The following is a 21301-nucleotide window of genomic DNA, read 5'->3' on the forward strand; positions in this document are numbered from 1 at the left end:
GTGATCCGTCATGATGGTTGCGATCGCCGCACGTCAACAAACAGTTTACCGTAATTTTCGTTGAACAATATTACTTGATATCATGAAAAAGATCATTTGCTGCGGAAAAAAAATTACTGCAAAAAACATGACCTGACTACTGGAGCCTTCAGGCACACTGATTGGTTCAGGGATCCCTTGATCCCTTGCACCAATCATTGCTGCCTGTGGTGGGGGGCTCTCATGTACATTGCTTTTTTTTTTTTTTTTTAAATAAAAAAAAATTATTTAACCACTTCACCCCAAGGCGGTTTTTACCCTAACAGACAAGAGCAATTTTCACCTTTCAGTGCTCATCCCTTTAATTTGCCAATAGCTTAATCACTACTAATCACAATGAAATGATCGATATCTTGTTTTTTTTCACCACCAATTGGGCTTTTTGGGGTTGATATTTGTTTTCAATAATTATTTTATTTTCTATGCATTTTAAAGGGAAATACAAGGAAAACATGAAAAAATACACTATTTCTCCAATTTCATCCCCTATAGTTTTAATATAAACACTGCTTCTGTACATAAAACCCACACATTTTATCTGCCTATTTGTCCTGTTATCACAAGATTTTAATTATGTCTCTAGTACAAAGTATGGTGACAATATATTATTTGGAAATAAAGGTGTATTTTTTCTTTGGTGGGTTTTTTTTCCCACTATTTTCACGTGCACGGGAATGCACACGCACGTATGTGCACGTGCACAGCGGCAGCAGCACTGTCTGACTTATAAAAACATCCTGGAGCCATTAAGAGGCTCTAGCAGGACGTTTTTATAAGTCAGCACGTCATTAAGTGGTTAAAACATTTTTTTTTAATCCATGATCACTATTACTAGCAATAGTGATCACTGAGAGACCCTGATTAGTCAAGGGATCACATGATTCCTTGGGCCAATCACTGCAGCCACAGGGTTTCAGGGATCTCATGATCCCTTTGGCCAATCACTGGTGCAGTGGGGGGTCACATGCGTGCACAATTGTTACAGGAAGTCATGTATTTCCTGTATGCATTTTGAGAATGATTGCTGTAACCTCAATCTTTCTTGCTAAATGGGCACGGTCTGGCTCACATATGTCCCCTTCCACGAATCCTTCCTGCTTCAGGGGCCATCGGTAACGCGCACATGCGCGGCACCCTGCGGACTGCACAGACGTGACTCTCATGGCCATGCGGCTGAAGAAGTTAAAATTAAATAACTGTCAGCCTCCCTCTAAGCAGAAAGAAGTGCACTCAAGAATAACGTACAAGAACGCCTTTAAAGTGTACCTGAGACGAGAAGGGTCTAAGGTTACATACTTACCTGGGTAACTCGCCGTCTCCCTGAATGGCTACTGTCACTTGCAATTCAGCACGAAAGCCTACCCGAAGCTCGCTTCGTCACTCATGGCCGGGAGCGTTCTGCGATGGTGCAGTACGCTCCCAGGAACGGGAGTTTGACATGGGAACATGCCAGGCCACGCCTGCGCAATGAAGCACAACTCCGCCAGGCTTTTGGGCTGAACTGCAAGTGACAGGAGCCACCTGAGGAGACGGCGAAGGAGGTGCAGACTCAAGAAGGCTCAAAGAAGCCCCAGGTAAGTATGTTACCTCAGATGTTTCTTGTCTCAGGTTCCCTTTTAAAAGCATACATCAATAAGAATATTTCTATGAAGTTACTCACATTCATATTTCCCCTGAGCTGTTAGCTTATTTTTAAAAAACCAAGTCTGATCCATGCGAGAAAGTCTGACAGCTATTTCTAGTGATACAGTTATTTTCTAGATGATGCAAAAGCGCTATTACAAATTACATCATCAGCATGCACAAAACCATATTCAGACTTCGCCCACATCCCTATAGGAGCCAGAAGTGTTAATAGTAATAATGGCTTTTTAAAACACATTTTTAATCCCATGCAGGCCTGACATTGGCAAGTGGGAGGAAGTCTATTATACTGTAGACATGGAACGCTAAGACGTTAAAGGCACAGCGCTCCCACACTTTAAAAGCTCGCCAAGGATCGAACGCCTTCAACTTCTTAACTTCCTGTGAAATAGTAACTATGGTGTTCTCAATGCGAAGGTTGTATTGAAACTTGTTCTTGAATGATTGAATCACCTTTATGCGAATAAACATAGTGGTAGGCATAAAAGTTCAGGTCCTGGTTCACTAGCTGTTTTAATAACAATAGGAGGAAAAGATGATGTAACGGGCAGACTGAAAGCTGGGTCTGCAGTGCCACCTTGTGGATGATGTGCAGATTAACTGACTCACTAACTGGTCTACATATAAAGAACAGCATCCTGTGTGTAATATGGCAACCCATTGAAATAGAGCTCACTAGCAAGAACAGGGGAAGGGAACCTATGGCTCGGGAGCCAGATGCGGCTCTTTTGATGGCTGCATCTGGCTCACACACAAACCAGTAGGTGTTGATTCACTAAGCTACACTGCTCAAGCAGCGCAGCTTAGTGTGGCAGCGCAAGTAAAATTTTCAAAGTAGGCACGTTACTGCTGTAGCATGCACTACTAACTTACTCGTGCTCCCCCCAAAACTAACAGCTGCTCCAATTGTCCCACACTGGATCCTGTCAGGTCTAGTGACTTTATAGGACGAGATTCCCGCACTTTGATTGGCCCAATAGGCAATATAATATATATAATAATAGGGAAAGCTACAATTAGCAGCAGTGTAAAAAAAAAAAAAGTGGTGATAACGGCTATAAATAGCAAGCGTGAAACGCTCTGTATTTATAGCTGCAATTTGCATAGTGGGTAGCCCTGGTGCCAGCTTTTCTTATTGGTACCTATAAGCGTTAGGCGTTGGTAGCAGGGTTCACTGCGAGAGTAGGGTTAGATTAGGTCCTAGGATAATATTGGTAAAGAGTATCAATATTTTACAATCGGATCGAAGTAGTAGAATATCGATAATTATACCGATATTCTACTAGTGGCAATCCTCCTGCACCTTTTTTTTCCTGGCATCTTTTTTTTACATGTAGATGGGCAAGGTAAGGGCCCTTTTCCACCACCAATCGCAGACGCCAGCGATTGCGATTTTTCATTAATTTTGTTATGCGATTGCTATTTTTTTATTTGCATTGCCTTATCCCTCTTAAAATCGCTCCAGAAAGCGATTGCGATTTGCAAATTGAATCACTATAGTGGAAAATACTTCTCATGATTTCTATGATAAAAATCACTAGCAATTTGCCATTCAGCTTTGCAGTGGAAAAAGGCCAGAGAGCCTGCAGCCCTGTGTGATGCTGCCCGGGGAGGGGCTGCTACGCACGGAAGAGGATGGAGGAAATGCAACACAAACAATGGAAAATGGAGCTGCTTCCTAAGACATGGAATGGGAGAGGGGGGGGGGTGCACATGTAAGGGGGAGGATTTGGTGAAAATCGGGAAAAAAATAAATCAGAATCTTCATGCAGGTGAATACTTTAAGGTATTATGCTTATGGGATTACTGCTAAGATTCTCTTGCAATTGTTTTGAAACGAACTTTATAAATGGTCGCATTAAAATATATCCATTTGTTTGGTTGGCATTTTAAAAAAAAATGGATTACTTTTTTCCCTTATATCATTTTTTTAACTAATAAAGCTAGGGGGGTTCTTCTAAAATTATAAAAGTAAATAATATAAATATATATATATATATATATATAATTTATATTATAATATAATTATGTGGGCCTTTTTTTCACTGCGCGTGCCTCAATCTGGTTTTCGGAGAGCGCACAAAATTTGCGAATAACAAGGACGCTCACTTTATTAGGCACACTGCGGTGCTCCCTTTCCACTGCTTGTGTGGATGTGTTAATCACAACGCACTGTCCGCAATATTTTTGTGTGTTTTGTGATTGCCATTTGGTGTGGTTGAATGGGACTTTTCAATTGCACACCAACCAAACCAAAAAACACAGACCAGGTGCAGAGGGAAAGAATTGCATTCTCCCCTCTGCACAAAACCCTGAGAATCCTCTATGATGTCCCAAACGTGCCAGTTCTGCCAGATTTTAACTGCTTACGTTTTTTGCTGTAATGGTCCTTTTAAAGGGAGGCTGCCATACTTATTTCTTTTCAAACAATGCCAGTTGCCTGCCAACCCCCTGATGATCTTCTGGCATAAGTAGTGTTTGAGTCAAACCCCCAGAACAAGCATATGGCTAATCCAGTATAACCTGAGTCAGAGTACCTGATCTGCTGCATGCTTGTTCAGGGTCTAGTGCTAAAATTATTAGAGACACAGGATCAGGAGGATAGCAACTGGTATTGTTTAAAAGGAATTAAATATGGCAGCTTCCATATCCCTCTCACCTGGGGTTTCCTTTAAAGAGGAACTTCAATGAAAAATAGTAGTGGGGGATGGGGGGACATTATTACATTGCAAAGTGAGGTAGTTAATGTGGATCCGAGGTGAACTTTTACTCATTGCATAATTGTGTTACTTTCCTATTGTTTATAGGGCATTCCTCAAGCCAAATACTTTTTTGGTTTTGTTTTAATACTCTAATTCCCTATAAACTAAATAAACCACGCCCACAGGTTTTCAGAGAGCCTTGGCAGTAGCAAGGGCTCATGGGAGCTCAGTCTGGGCAGGAGGAGGAGGTGTTACTAGCCATTGATTTCAGAGGCAGAGGGGAGGAGGGGGGGATTAGGTTTTTTTCACAGTTTGAGTGCTGATGGTGCAGATAAGCCTGCCTCTGTGTAATGTTTACAAACAACATGGCTGCTGTCATTGTATCACAGGAAGAAATAATAATTTTCTATTAAACTCTGCTCCACCATGAGCCTGCGTGTCAACATCTTCACTGCTGGCAAACATGAAAAAAACAGCATCAGCTGCTCTCATCTAAAAACACACCCACTAACAATGTAATAGGCTAGCTAGAAAGTGTTATATATAACCGTGCACAGAGGGAGATACTTCTTGCTTGGCAGTTGATTCACACAGTGCAACAGGGTTCACAGACAGGAAACTGCCATGGCCCTGACTTTACACTACGGGAGAGGTTTCACCTCTATATCAGCCACACAGACCCCTCGTTATGCCGCGGGATAGCTGCGTTTTAGCAGGGGCAAACATGCCCCTGCTGAATATAAGCTTAAAAGCCATTTTTAATCTGGCTTCAGACTCTCTTTCAGAATCATCAGGCGATTTGACAAAAATCTGCTTTACTCACCTGGGGCTTTCTCCAGCCCCTTGCAGCCGACTGTCCCACGCTGTCACCTCCACTCTCCGCCACTGCCCCGCTGTCGCCGCACGGTGCAGAGGACGACTGTGAGGTTGCCCTTACTGCGCCTGCATCAAGCGCCGCTGTCAACGGCTATGTTGTCCGCGGGTTACTGCGCAGTAAGCTGCAGACAATGTGGACGTGATTGACAGCGGCGCTTGGTGCAGTAAGGGCGACCTCGCAGTCGTCCTCTGCACTGTGCTTGGAGCCCGGGAACAGCGGAGGTGACTGCTTGGGACAGTCGGCTGCAAGGGGCTGGAGGAAGCCCCAAGTGAGTAAAGCAGATTTTTGTCAAATCACCTGACGATTCCTTTAAGTGTCCTCAGTATTAAAAGACCGCATTTTCTTATTTTATTTTTTTCTTTCAGGTATGAGATGATGTGCCAGTGCTGGATCACTGAGCCCAAGCGGAGGCCTTGTTTTGCGGACCTGAAAAGACGCCTGGAGACCATTTTGGGCAGCTTGTCCATGTTATCCGCAAGTCAAGATCCACTCTACGTAAATCTCGGGGAGCCTTGCGCAGCCACTGTTTCAGACTCCATTTTGCACTCTGGTTTTGACAATGAAGACTGCTGTTCGAACATTTCACAGACATGTGGTGCGGCGGCAGTAACAAGCGACTATCGCTATATTGTAAACCCTGGGTGCCTTAGGGAGGCCAATGAGTGGCCGCCATCTGCACAAACACCAGAAGCCAGAGGACTTCTTAATGAGGACGACGAAGACGATGATGAAGAAATTCAGGAAGCTCATGTTGTCATTAACCTTTAGTACTGACTTTTTATTGTCATAGAGGCTTACAGCAGGCTGTGATACCTATTGCTGTGTATGTTAAAGCCATGTGTCTATATCAGCTAAGCACACACAAAATTAAAGTGAACCTCTAACATCACAAAGTGTGACCAGACTAAAAAGACTGGCAGAAGTACAGAGTAGACCTCTTGTGTAGCCTACAGGTTTTCTGTGCATCAAGTTGATACTGTGCAAGGAGGCTTCTGATTCCTAACTTTGAGCTAGGCCTTGTACCCTCTTCACCTAAATGCCCAACCCTCCTAAATAGGAGCAGCCATAGTTGGTTCCATTCTAGTTCTGCACTGTGTGAAAATGAGTTATTTGGCGGACAGTGATAGACTAAGAACTCACCCTCTGCCAAGACTAGTAATGTGTCCAACCCCTCCCAAGTCTATTCATTCATATAAACTACTAAGTAGCTGAATCACACCTGAACTTGCTAACTGCCATGTGATCACTCCTCACACCTCCATTCTGATGACTCATGCTGTGAGGTCTGTGAAAGACAGACAGTATGAGTCATGAAAAGGGAGGGGATGAGGAGAAATCATGTGGCAGCAAGCGGCGTTGAGTGACCTGCAGGATTGTTTTAATATGCCTAGTTTAGAAGGATAAAAAGGTTTTCTGGGTAAAAAACCTAATTTGTGTTTATACTAAGCACCTCTGTTTCAGGGCATAACAATTGGTTTGTATACTTGCATCCGCCGTCCAGTGCCAAAGCTTCAGTGACCAACAGAAGCCTTCACTCTGAACTGTCAAAAGGCTGGGGGCGGGGCTCAATTCAGAAAGAGTTACACTTTTGATTGCTTTGCATGTGTGAATTATTTGAGTTGTTCCTGACATGGGTATACATTTAATCCATTAGAATTTTTTTGCGAAAATTGTTGACCTATTCAATATTTTCCTTGCTGTATGTACCAGTGCTTATTTCCTCATGTAACACATCAGTTCATGTATGCTTTAATTACCTCATTGACATTGCAGTGCCCACAGGAGATGGCTTCTTTATTAATTATTGGGGAGACTGTTTACCATCAGCAGCATAGGAATATCTACCAGCTGAGGGGGCAGTGGCACAGTGTGTTACCATAGGCTGATAGGGTGGGTTTTGTCAGGTGGGGGTAGATATTTTGTTCCTTTGAAGGAAGTAATATTGGCTGTGAGGCACGGTTTTGATAAGCTTATTTTGATGAGAGTTATCCACAGTGGAATAACTCTACTGTTAGTGCACAAAAAGACCTTAGCAGGTGGAACTAGCCAGGCAATAGTGCAAACAGTGATGAAATGGAAACTGAAGTTAAAGGGAAATGGAGGAGGCCATATTGCCGTCGCATTTTTAAAGTGCTATTTGTCTGGCTGTTTTGACTTCACTTTAGTCACACATCTGCAGCAAGCATGCCTCTGGTGGTGGTAGAGAGACTCAGAGCATTGGGTTGGTTTTTCTGTTCTTGACCACCAATTCAGGAGGTATTAGAGGCAGAGAATTGGCACTAGAGTCAGACAAGTAGTAAAGCTTACCTGGAACTCAGGCAACTGGAAATCTCAACTAAGTGACACACCTGAGGGTATAGCGGGGACTGTGTTTGGGAAAGGAAGGGGGGGTGCAGGGATTAAAATACTCACCAAGCCTTCAGCAACATCTTCTAACCTTTCAGTAGCTTCTGGCAGCTTTCCAGCATACGTGCACGGCTCCTGCCGTATCGCTTGGCCCGATGCAGGTCAGGTGACATGCTGGAAGCTGTGCACAGAGAACGACGGAGAGCCGTTGGGAGCTAAAGACGTTGCTGGAGGAATGATAAGTATTTATTACTTGGGGAGGGGGGGGTTGTGCTCTTTAGGATGGTTGTCTCAAGCAACCGGCAAGCACATGTATTCAGCATCAGGCGGTCCCTGCCGGGTTAAAGGGAACCTTGAGCACGATGAGAGATATTGGTATATGGAGGCTGCCATATTTCTTTCCTTTTAAACAATACCAGTTGCCCCGCAGCCCTGCTGATCTCTTTGGCTGCAGCAGAGTCTGATTCACACACCTGAAACACGCATGCAGATAATCTTGTCAGATTTTTATCAGAAACATCTGATCTGCATGCTTGTTCAGGATCTATGGCTATTTGAGTATTAAGTATTTATTAAGTATTTGAGGCATAGGATCAGCAGGACAGCCAGGCCAGGAAATAATCATGGTATCCTCCATATCCCTCTCACTTCAAGTTTCCTTCACGTATACTCCTCACTGTTGGGGCCCGTTTACATGGACAGCTAAACTGTGTGCTCAGCAAGCAGTTACCAGGCAGCAGTGAGCAGTTGTGAGAGTTCAATAGTCTTTTCACTGCTTATCAATTGCTCGTGTAAAAAGGTCCTTAAGTGAACCTCCAGACTAAAAATCTACTCCGCAGCACTGAAAAGGCTTGGTGTTTCTTTAACAGTTTCACAGCATCAGAACTTTGTTTTTTTTACCCAAGCCTCATTTTTAGCTGCACAGAAGCTAAGCTCCACCCCATCAAAGAAATCTGCCCAGACATTTTCCCCTGATGCTGTGCAAAGCATGCTGGGCTTTCTGATGATGATGTTCACCTTTCTGCTGTTTTGGCGCAAATTTTTTTATTTTGAATTTGAGATTTGAAGCCTAGTCTGTGCAGCTGGGAGGGGTGATCAGGACACAGGACAGTTGGAACTGTCTCATGCTCCTTTTCACCTCCTTTCAACCAAAAAGATGGCTGCCCTCATGAAATCACAACCATTTGCTTGTTTTTTAAAACGGGGTGGGTAAGAGATTATATTACCTATTTATTTTAATTAACATAATGAATGTAAGGGCTGGTGCACACCAGAGCGGTTCTGGAGCATTTTTTTTAAATGCTTGGGGATAGAAAAACACTTGGCTAATGTATTTCAATGGGCGGGTGCACACCAGAGCGGTTCGTTTTTTCCACAAACGCAAACTCGGGGTCTGCAGCATTTTTTATTTTCTGTGTATAGGAAAGTGGAAAACTGCTCTGAAAAACGATAGATCAGAATGGTTTTCCAGGCGTTTTTGGTACAGAAGCTGTTCAGTAACCGCTTTACTGTAACAATATATAACATCTGCTACACAAAAACACTCCAAAAAATGCTAGGCATGTTTAGAAAACCTCTCTAAACATGCCTAGAATCGCTCTGAAATCTGCTTTTTAAACCTCTAGAGTTTTGCAGATCTGCTAGAGGTTTTTGGTGTGCCTTGGACCTAACTTAATGACAGTATGTTTTTTTAGGTTAAAGTTCTTTAACCACTTCGCCATATCTGGACGCATATATCCGTCCAGATAGGCAGTGGTGCTGCAGCTGTGTGGTGCGCGCGATCGGGCGCGCGCCCGCGCGCGCTCCCGCTGCCTCCCGCTGCCCCCCCCCCCGATCAGTGAATGGGAATATAATTCCCATTCACCGATCTAAGTCCCCGGCAGAAATACCGACACTTTCTCATCAGAGAGCGTGGTATTTCTGCCCCCAGGAAACTTCTTCTCTTCATTTTAGTTCCTAGATGCGACATCGTTCGCATCCAGGAATTTTTTGAATGTGGCCATCTTGTGGCCAAATAGTAAACTGCACCCACATACCTGTATTGAATAAAAAAATACATTATATTACATCTAAAATTGGCTATTTACCTCCCAAACTAATATTACCCAAATACATTTTTGTATAAAAAAAAATAAATAAAAAAAATTACAATTAAAAAAAAAAAAAACTACATAAATAGTTACCTAAGGGTCTGAACTTTTTAAATATACATGTCAAGAGAGTATCTTATTAAATTTTTTGAAATTATAAGCTTGTAAATAGTGATGGACGCAAATTGAAAAAATGCACCTTTATTTCTAAATAAAATATCGGCGCCATAAATTGTGATAGGGACGTAATTTAAATGGTGTAATAAGCAGGACAAATGGGCACATAAAATGCATGGGTTTTAATTACTGTGGCATGTATTAATTTTAAACTATAATGGCCAAAAACTGAGAAATGATTTTTTTCCATTTCTATCTTAATCTTCCTGTTAAAATGTATTTACAGTAAAGTGGCTCTTAGCAAAATGTACTACCTAAAGAAAGCCTAATTAGTGGCGGAAAAAAGGAGATATAGATCAATTAATTTTGATAAGTAGCGATAAAGTTATTAGCGAATGAATGGGAGGTGAACATTGCTCGGATGCATAAGATTTTTGAAGCTGTAGGCTGAAGTGGTTAAAATAGTATCCAGTGGCGTAGCTGAGGAGCTATGGGCCCCGATGCAAGTTTTACAATGGCGCCCCCAAGCACTCGATACATAACAATTGATATGGCACATCAAAACCTGCCAAGGACAACCACAGCATCAGAGGTGCAAGAAGGAGATGGGGAACAGTATATTAATGATCACTACTATTCAAAACATCTATAGATGTGATTTATTACAAGCACAGGACCAATAGAGAGCTAATACTGTAGTTGAGGCCCCTCCCACCCAAGGGCGCCAATGCGGTCGCTACCTCTGCAACCCCTATTGCTACGCCCCTGGTAGTATCACAGTTACAGGCAGACATAACATGATGGGGCATTGCAGTATTGTTAGACTGGTCACATTTTGTTATTCCTAAGGTTCACTTTAACCCAGGTGGGCATTACAATTAGCACTATTGCCAGGCACTAAAAAGTGTTTATTGATAAATAATATTTTTCCTTGAACTTTGCCACTGTAATGCTTTATATAAAAACCATGTAAATACTGTAAGTAATGAATTGGCTCATAAAGCAGTCTTTGATATATATAAGCTCCTATGAAGACTTTATTTGTACATATTGTTTTGTTTTTTCTATTATTTACCCAGTTAAAATGCATAGATAGTAGTCTTCTGTCTGTCCAGGGAGACGGTATCACAGCCTGACCACCGCTTTGGCTCGCTCAGCTATGGCTTCTCATCCTAACATGAAGCCCCTCGAACAACTTCTCAATGCAATATCTGAAGACGTACATCATCTTCAACGCTCTGACTTGTCTTTAGGCGCACAGATTATTAAGCTTTGTTTTTTAACAATAGACTTTTTCCAGGGAATTGGAACCAGAGGGAGAACTATGATGTTAATACTGATGTTTTCGGTTGAAAAATAAGGCTGCGTTGCTCTGTCGATTCCTTGCTTACAAAAAGCCAGGATGGTTGCATGTGTCTTATTTCACTCCTATGTTGTTTTGTCTTCAGGAAGGAAAACGATTATTGTACCATTATGCTTCCAGAACCAGAATAATATTTTTCTACAATACATGACTTTGGCTTTCATTATAGCAGTTGTGCGTAACACTAAAAGGATCAGTCTCTACAAGTAGGGGAAGAGTTTGGTAAAGTTTTACTGTACTTAAAGAGACACTGAAGCGGAAAAAAAAAATGATATAATGTATTGGTTGTGTAATAGGGGTAATTACTAGAACATTGGTAGCAAAAAAAATTCTCATTTTTTTCAGTTATACAGCTTTTTTTTTTTTTTAAACACTGCATCATTCTAATATTTGCAGTTTACACATTACTCAGCATTCTACATGCCCTAAAAATTTTTACAGAACGGTGAACTTTTGACCTGTCCTGAACTGTTCTTTGCAAAAGAAAAACACAATACAGCTGAGATAAGCTAATCTGAAGTCAGAGCTCTCTGCGACTTTTAGGGCCCGTTTCCACTGGAGCGTAAACCGCTCAGAATCCGCAGAGTTTCCTTGCAGGCAAATCGCGCAGGAAAACTCTGCCATAGGAAACTATGGCGCCGCCGGCCGAATTGCTTACCCTGACCGACAGCAGATTTTGCGCGGGAGGCTGCGTATCCCATAGTCGTGCATGGCACAGCTTCTGGGATTCGCCTGCGGCACAAGTGGAAACGGGTCCCTAAAAGTCGCAGAGCTCAATGATATTGGCATAGATAACAACTGGAGTTTCTTTAAGTGGATCTGAGATGAACTTTTACTCATTGCATAATTGTGTTCCTTTCCTATTGTTCCTCAAGCCAAATACTGTTTTGTTTTTGCTTTAATACACTCTCTCTCTATCTATCTATCTATCTATCTATCTATCTTATATTTTTATAGATATATATATATATAGATATAGATATAGATATAGATATAGATATAGATATAGATATAGATATAGATATAGATATATATATATATATATATATATATATATATATATATAAAATCGGAGGTATGTATGTATGTGTGTATGTGCCGCGATCACTCGAAAACGGCTTGACCAATTTGAACGAAAGTTGGTATACAGATCCCTCACTACCTGGGATGATATGTTCTGGGGGTCTCGCGTCCCCCCTGCACACCTGGGCGGAGCTACAAACAGCAAATCAGATTTCACCCATTCATGTCAATGGAAAAAATGGAAAAGGCTGCCATTCTCACAGTAATCAAGCCAGAGTCCCCATACTTGGAACAGTTGGTCATTTGGTGACTGAGGTTACAAATCCAGGAAAATTGGGCGGAGCATAAAACAACCAATCACATTTCAGCCATTCATTTTTAATGGGAAAATGTAAACTGCAGCCATTTGTAGACTGTTAATCGCAGGGTCCTCAAACTTGCCACACTTGGTCACTGGGTGAAGGAGATTAAGATTCAGGAAAGTAGGTGAAGCATACAACAGCCAACCAAAATTCAATTGATTTTCAAGGAGAATATTTAAACTGCTGCCATTCTTACACTGTTTATGGCAGAGGCTTCAAACTTGCTACAGTCGGTCATTAGGTGACTGGGGTCCAAATTCACTAAAGGGGCGAGCCACAAACAACCAATCAGATTACTTTGCTTAAAAAACTGCTTCCATTCACACATTTTTGATGCCAGGAACCTGAAAGCTCACAAACTTGGTCATTGAGTGACTCTGTGTGAAGGTTACAAAAAGTGGGCGGAGCCAAAAACAAAATTCACTGGTCAAATATAAACTGCAGCCATTCTTACACTGTTAATGGCAGGGTTCTCAAACTTTGCACAGTTGGTCACTGGGTGACTGGGATTAATATTCAGGAAAATGGGTGGAGCCTACAACAGCCAATCAAAATTCACCTGTTGATTTTCAAGGGGAATATTTAAATTGCTGCCATTCTTAAACTGTTAATAGCAGATGCCTCAAACCTGGTACAGTTGGTCACTGGGTGACTGGGGTTCAAATTCAGAAAGGGGGCAGAGCCACAAAAAGCCAATCAGATTTGATTAATTTCGATGGAAATATACAAAATTATTGATACCAAGGACACCAAAGCTCATAAACTTGGTAATTGAGTGACTGTATGTCAAGGTTAGAAAAAGTGGGCGGTGCCAACAACAACATTTTTAACATGGGAAAATATAAACTGCAACCATTCTTACACTGTTAATGGCAGGATTCTCAAACTTTGCACAGTTGGTCACTGGGCGGCTGGAATTAATATTCAGGAAAATGGGTGGAGCCTACAACAACCAATCAAAATTCACCTGTTGATTTTCAAGGGGAATATTTAAATTGCTGCCATTCTTAAACTGTTAATAGTCGATGCTTCAAACCTGGTACAGTTGGTCATTGGGTGACTGGGGTTCAAATTCAGATAGGGGGTGGAGCCACAAACAGCAGATTTGATTAATTTCAATGGAAATATACAAAATTATTGATACCAAGGACACCAAAGCTCATAAACATGGTAATTGAGTGACTGTATGTCAAGGTTAGAAAAAGTGGGCGGTGCCAACAACTAAATTTATAACATGGTAAAATATAAACTGTAACCATTCTTACTCTGTTAATGGCAGGGTTCCCAAACTTGATACAGTTGGCCACTGGGTGACTGGGATTAATATTTAGAAAGTGGGTGGAGGCTAGAACAGCCAATCAAAATTCACCTATTCATTTTTCAAGGGGAATATTTACATTGCTACCGTTCTCACACTGTTAATGGCAGAGGTCTCAAACCTGATGCAGTCAGTCATTGGATGACTGGGGTCCAAATTCACTAAAGGGGTGGAGCCACAACCATCAGATTTGTTAGATTGATTTCAGCCATTCTGTTATTGGTAGGGTTCTCAAACTTGGCACAGTTGGTCACTGGATGAGGTGGATTAATATTCAAGAAAGTGGGTGTAGCCTACAACAGCCAATTGAAATTCACTTATTGATTTTCAAGGGGAATATTGAAATTGCTGCCACTTACACTGTTAATGGCAGAGGCCTCAAACCTGCTGCAGTCAGTCATTAAGTGACTGGGATTCAAATTCACTAAAGAGGCGGAGCCACAAACCACTAATCAGATTTCTTTGCTGGATAAATTGCTTTTATTCACAGTCATTGAGTGACTGTGTGTCAAGGTTACAAAAACTGGATGGAGTCAAAAACAAAATTCCCTGGGAAAATGTAAACTGCAACCTTTCTTCATTGTTAATGGCAGGGTTCTCATACTTTGCATAGTTGGTTACAGGGTAACTGGGATTAATATTCAGAAAAGTGGGAGGAGCCTAAAAAGCCAATTAATATTCACCTGTTGATTTTTAAGGGGAATATTAAAATTGCTGCCATTCTTGCACTGTTAATGACACAAGCCTCAAACCTGGTACAGTTTGAACTGGGGTTCAAATTCAGAAAAGGGGGCGGAGCCACAAACAGCCAATCAGATTTGTTTTTATTGATGCCAAGGACCCGAAAGCTCACAAACTTGGTCATTGAGTGACTGTGTGTCCAGGTTACAAAAAGTGGGCAGAGCCAAAAACAAATTTCACTGGGAAAATATAAACTGCAGGCCTTCTTACGCTGTTAATGGCAGAGTTTTCAAACTTTGCCCAAATGGTCACTGGTTGACTGGGATTAATATTCAATGAAGTGGGTGGAGCCTATAATATCAAAATTCACCTGTTAATTTTCAAGGGGAATATTTAAATTGCTGCCATTTTTACACTGTTAATAGCAGATGCCTCAACCGTGGGTGACTGGGGTTCAAATGCTGAAGAGGGGTGGAGTCACAAACAGCCAATCTGATTTATTTAATTTCTATGGGAGTATACAAATTATTGATGCCACAGCTCAAAACTTGGTCATTGTTTGTGTGTTAGGGTTCAAAAAAGTCGGTGGAGCCAACACCAGCCAAATACATACCCAGGCAATGCGGGTCATCAGCTAGTTCCCTATAAACTAAACAAGCCATGCCCACAGGTTTTCAGAGAGCCAAGGCATTTTCACACAGTAGCAAGGGCTCATGGGAGCTCAGTCTGGGCAGGAGGAGGGGGAGGTATTACTAACCAGAGATTTCAGAGGCAGAGGAGAGGAGGAGTGGGGATTAGGTTTTTTTCACAGGCTGAGTGCTCAAGATGCAGATAAAATGGCATACCTAAATAAGAAAAAAAGAGAGGCAAACGACCAATACAAATCAGCGGTCTCATCAGTAAGATTAGCCTTCACTAAATATAGGGGGAATCCCTCAGTGATTAACAGGAAGGCATGGCTAGAGAGTAAGTTAAACTGTGATACCTGGCTTAGAGTGAGAGAAGAGACACACAGACCATATCTGCAGCTTCATTACTATAAACATGGGGAGAAAATTGGCAGACTTCTGGCTTCAATGGCAAAAAAAACACTGTCTACCCGAAAACCTATACTAGTGAGGGACAAAAGGGGAGCGCTTGTTCACCACCCGGCAGAGGTGTGTGAAACTTTTGCTGAGTACTACCAACACCTATATTCCTCAAATTCTCCCCCGCAGACGGAAATACACAATTTACTACAAAAAATTCCGCTTAAAAAATTGACAATAGACGAGCTAGAAATGTTAAATGCTGAAATCACCCTCCCCGAAGTTAAAAACGCAATAACCTCCCTTGCTTTGGGTAAGGCCCCGGGCCTGGACGGCTTATCCTCCGAATATTTTAAAATCCTTAAAGAGGAAATCTCACCTGTATTGGTACAAGTTTTTAACAAAATACTAACTAAAGGGGAATTCCCCACTACTGGACACCTAGCACATATAAAGTTAATCCCCAAGGAAGGCAGAGATGCTGAGCAAGTGAGCTCTTTTCGGCCTATCTCATTGATAGATTTAGACGTGAAATTGCTGTCCAAAATACTAGCTAAGCGCCTAGCGGATGTTATGCCAAGACTAATTCACCCAAACCAAGTAGGTTTTATGAGACAACGCTCGACGGTGACAAACATCAGAAAGGTGATTGCGATCCTGGAGCTGCAGGGGTTCCAAGGACAATTCATAAACGCCTTAATGGCTATGTACTCCAAACCAAAGGCGCAGGTTGCGGTGCCAGGATTTCTGTCTAAATATATCTATTTAACCTCCCTGGCGGTAAGCCCGTGCTGAGCACGGGCTATGCTGCCGGGAGGCCCCGCTCAGGCCCCGCTGGGCCGATTTGCATAATTTTTTTTTTGCTGCACGCAGCTAGCACTTTGCTAGCTGCGTGCAGTGCCCGATCGCCGCCGCTACCCGCCAATCCGCTGCTATACGCGTTGCCGCAGCCGCCCCCCCCCCCCAGACCCCGTGCACTGCCTGGCCAATCAGTGCCAGGCAGCGCCGTGGGGTGGATCGGAGTCCCCTTTGACGTCACGACGTCGATGACGTCGGTGACGTCATCCCGCCCCGTCGCCATGGCGACGGGGGAAGCCCTCCAGGAGATCACGTTCTTTGAACGGGATCTCCTGATCTCCGATCGCCGGCGGCATGCCGCTGAGCAGCGGCTATCATGTAGCGAGACCTCGTCTCGCTACATGGAAAAAAAAAAAAAAAAAACGTATTTGCTGCCCCCTGGCGGATTTTGACAAACCGCCAGGAGGGTTAAAGAGAGGAACAAGGCAAGGTTGTCCCTTGTCTCCCCTGCTCTTTAATCTAGCCCTGGAACCACTGGCTATCCTCCTAAGAAAAAGACTGGAAGGGATAAGAATTGGAGATAGGATGGTCCAACAGGCAATATTTGCCGATGACATTTTACTGTTCCTGTCAGATCCAATCACTCAAATACCAATAGCCTTAGATACCATTCGAGAGGTAGGCGCATGCTCAGGATTCGTAATCAACCCAAGTAAAAGTGAACTTTTGCCTTTGTCACCCAGAGCAGATGTCACCACTTGGACGCAACTGGGGGTAAAAATAAATTAAACCATTAAATATCTGGGAATAAAAATATCCAGAGATCCTACTCAAATATATAACCTCAACTATACTCCGCTGCTGCACAGCATCAAATCCCAATTAGATAGGTGGCATAACCTCCCGCTGGGTTTTGCGGGGCGAATAGCCTTAATAAAAATGGTATCAATGGGGAGACTACTATATCCTCTACAGACACTACCCTTACTTCTTAAACACAAAGATGTTAATTACATTAACTCAGCCTGGACGAGATTCATCTGGCAGGGGAAAAAAGCCAGAATAGCTAGATCTAAACTTTCCTTACCGAAACATTTGGGAGGCTTAAATTTACCTTCTATCAGAGATTATAACTTAGCTTCCATGCTTCGCCACTCACATGATTGGGTAACCTCTAAGGAACACTATTCCAATACCAAACTAGAACAGGAACAGGCGCTTCCCTGGTCCCTCACAGGTATCCTTCATGCCACATTGAAGCAACTGCCCCCCAGATTAAAAGATAACATCATCTTTAGAGATACTGCTGCAACCTGGAAGGCAGATAGGAAAAAGTGTAAACTTCCCTGCAAACTATCAAAGTACCTTCCAATATGGGGTAACCCCAACTTTCCCACCAGCATTCAACAAACACAGTTTGCTAGATGGGACGATAAAGGCCTCAAAAGTTTAGGCAACATGTTCAACATGCAAGAGGGAAAGTGGCTATCTTTTGGTGAGCTAAAAGTAAAATACAACTTAAACCCTGGGGACTTTTTGCCCTATACCCAAATTCGCTCACTAGTAGACAGCAATCTGCGCTCACAGACTTCAATTATTTCACCCACACGGTTTGATTCCATTCTAAAACCTGGAGCCGAGGAGAGATCACTGGCTGACCTCTATTTGGCGATAAGAGAAATAGACAACCAAAAGATAGCTATAAATTCCATGAAAAAATGGGATGAAATCACCCAGGAACAAGATATAGGAGATAAGATTCTTGAAGGGAACATAATGGTTAGAAAAGTGATCACAGACGAAAAGTGGAGAGCTTCTCATTTACTGTTTATCCACAGAGGCAAATACGCTTTTAACATAAAATATACAGTACCACCTAGTGGATACAAACCCAACTGCCCAAAGTGTGCTTTGCACAACGCAGACTTGTATCATTGCATGTGGTCGTGCCCAGCAATTCAAACCTTCTGGGATAAAGTTGTTAAGTATGCTAACAAAATGTGTAAGAAAAAGTTGAACAAATCGCATATGTTGTTGCTCTTTAATTATTACAAACCCCCAACAAATTCAACTGTCAGTCCCCCTTCCAATCTATATCACATCATTTTGATTGCAGCGAGAAGAGCTATCCTGAGTAAATGGCTAGAATCCACCCCACCAAGTATTGCTACAGTAAACAAGGAACTCTTGTATATCTTCAATATGGAACATTTAGCCACTTTGCAGACTAAGGAGCGGAAAACTAAACATTTCTTCAAGATATGGAAAAGCTTTATACTAACCCAATTCTCGTCTCAACAAATAACAGCCTTAATGAGAGACTTTATTTATGCCTCGTGGTACTGCATTGAAGATATAAGCGGAACTCTGGGTGATCTAAGGGTACCTGGACGCAACTAGTAATAACAATAGAGACTGGGACTATATATCTATATCTACATAAAAATTGAAACAGAGTAGAGACACAGTGTGACCGAGGGGGGTGGGAGGGGCAGGGGGGGGTGGGAGGGGAGGTATCTGAATGAGTACATATATGGCACCTAGTACTGCTGTTTTGAGGTTCAATGTTATGTCAAAACATTTCAATAAAAATTGTTTAAAAAAAAAAAAGATGCAGATAAGCCTGCCTCTGTGTAATGTTTACAAACAACATGGCTGCTGTCGTATCACAGGAAGAAATAATCATATTCTATTAAAGCTGTTTGCAGCTAGATTTGCTGTGTAAACTATCTAAACTTTAGATAAGATACATAGACAAGTTACTTGTTATAGTTAGTTTTTCATCTCGGATCCGCTTTAACTCTTCCTGTACTGGAAACAAATATTAGACTTATGTCTCTGCTCCTAATGCTTTATTTCTTAGCTGTACTACACATACAAATCATTATATCATTTTTTTTCTCGCTTCAGTGTCTCTATAAAGAGACACTGAAGCGAAAAAAAATATTATGATATGAATTGTATGTGTAGTACAGCTAAGAAATAAAACATTAGGAGCAGAGACAGAAAAAAATTACTTCTCTCATATTGTACAAGTAGTAAGCAGGGCAGGATTTCTGGAAAGGCCACAATGGCCCGGGCCTTGGTAGACTACAGCCCAAGGGGGGCACCTACACATGAAATAGGGGTTGTTACGTATGAAAGGAAAAGTGACAAAGGTAAGCCGATTCTCAAAAGAGCTGTCCATGAAAGAGGGGCTGCATACATGAATGTTACACATGGAAGAGGGCGTGGCACATGGAGTGGGAGGGGCGCAGCTGCACATGGAGGGGGAGCTCCAACATACTTGACCTAGGGGCGCTAAAAGTATAAATCCGGCCTTGTAAGTGAGAATCCTCTAATATGATCTAGAGGCCTTCCAGTTCCTTATTGAGCCCTTGGTTCCAGCGCTAGGGCGTATGCATGAAATTGCCGGGAGACTTGGGCGCAGGATACAGCCAATATACGCCTTACCCTGCTCCTGCACAAGTCCCGGCTGCGTTAATTACTATTCCCCCTCCAGGTCCACGTGGATGGTAGGGAATGATGTAATTCGGCTGCCAGCTATTACTGGCGGCCGAATTACAGTGTTTTAAAAGTAAATTCAGCTCCGTCTTCTGATGGCGCCAAAGTTACTGTGCGCCGATATAGCCGTAATTCCGATTACGGTCTATGGTGGCGCCTGCTGCGCCCAAATCTCCTGCACTGTATTGGACGTGTTCATTGCTAGGTCCCTCTATATACCTCTTCAATTCAACCTGTGTCAGATAGGTTTATTGTGGCCATGCATGGCTTTGGACAAGTAGAGATGGCTTGAACCTCCGATTTTCGGTTTGCGAACCTCGAACTTCCGAAAAAGTTTGCGAACCTGCGAACTGAATAGACTTCAATGGGCAGGCGAACTTGAAAAACTACAAACACTGTTTCTGGCCACAAAAGTGATGGAAAAGAGGTTTCAAGGGGTCTAACACCTGGAGGGGGGGCATGGCGTAGTGGGATACACGCCAAAGGTCCCGGAGAAAATTACGGATTTGCCACACAGCAGGGTTATAATCCCTAAAAGGCAGAAATCACATTGGACTGCTGGACTGGTGCACATGATGGCGAGAGTGCAGGCGATGCCGGTTTTCAAGCCCATATGGTCGTGCTGAGGTAGCTCAACAACAGAACAACTGTCCACAATGAAGCAACGACCTTATTATCTTGGGTCAGGTGTGCCCCCCCCCCCCTCAACACACTCATATAGCTGGTCATTGCTTTATTGTGATACGCAAGCCCCTTCACCGTGGCAAGGTAACGATCACAAAGGGGAATTGACACATGTACATGCCTTTTGTTTTGTTGTTGCAGCCGCAGTGCAGCCAGAAAAATTAGGCAGTCATGTACATGCACCAGAGAAAAATATTACTGTTTTTGTTAGCGGCTGCTGCTAGCAGCGGCCTTAAAAATTCAGGAATCCGCCTGGAGTCCTTGCCTGGACCCTCTTGGTGGTGGTGGAGAAGGCAGTCAAGTGGCCTGCAGGCAGAGATGCTGTGGGGGGACTGACTTAGTCTTGGGGCAGGCAGTCACACGGCGTGCAGGCAGAGATGCTGTGTGTGGGGACTGATTTAAGGTGCGTACACACGCACTACTATAGAGAACAATGGGTTTGGTAGACCCTCCCGCTGGGCGGGCGTTCTCCCGACAGTCAGACTGATAAGGCTGTTTCTGAACAATCCGCTCAGCGGATCATTTAGAAACAGCCTTATCAGTCTGTGCAGACAGACTGTACACACGCACTACTGTCGGGAGAACGCCCGCCCGCCCAGCGGGAGGGTCGGACGGACCTGTCGTTCTCTATAGTAGTGCGTGTGTACGCACCTTTAGTCTTTGGGCAGGCAGTAGCCCTCTCCGGGATCCATGCCTCCTTCATTTTGATAAAAGTGAGGTACTGA

General features: G+C 42.9%; 1 protein-coding gene across 1 annotated transcript in view; it reads left to right on the plus strand.

Moving 5' to 3' along the window:
* Positions 1–11324, plus strand: part of TYRO3 (TYRO3 protein tyrosine kinase) — a 325717-nt gene extending 314393 nt beyond the window's left edge. The window contains exon 20 of the mRNA XM_068254301.1: positions 5628–11324. Within this exon, the coding sequence (XP_068110402.1) occupies positions 5628–6030 (403 nt within the window). The 3' untranslated portion in view covers positions 6031–11324. The remainder of the gene's footprint in view (positions 1–5627) is intronic.
* The last annotated feature ends 9977 nt before the right edge of the window (positions 11325–21301 follow it).

The sequence above is a fragment of the Hyperolius riggenbachi genome, chromosome 9 (assembly GCF_040937935.1).
Source record: "Hyperolius riggenbachi isolate aHypRig1 chromosome 9, aHypRig1.pri, whole genome shotgun sequence".
Taxonomy (NCBI): Eukaryota; Metazoa; Chordata; class Amphibia; order Anura; family Hyperoliidae; genus Hyperolius; species Hyperolius riggenbachi.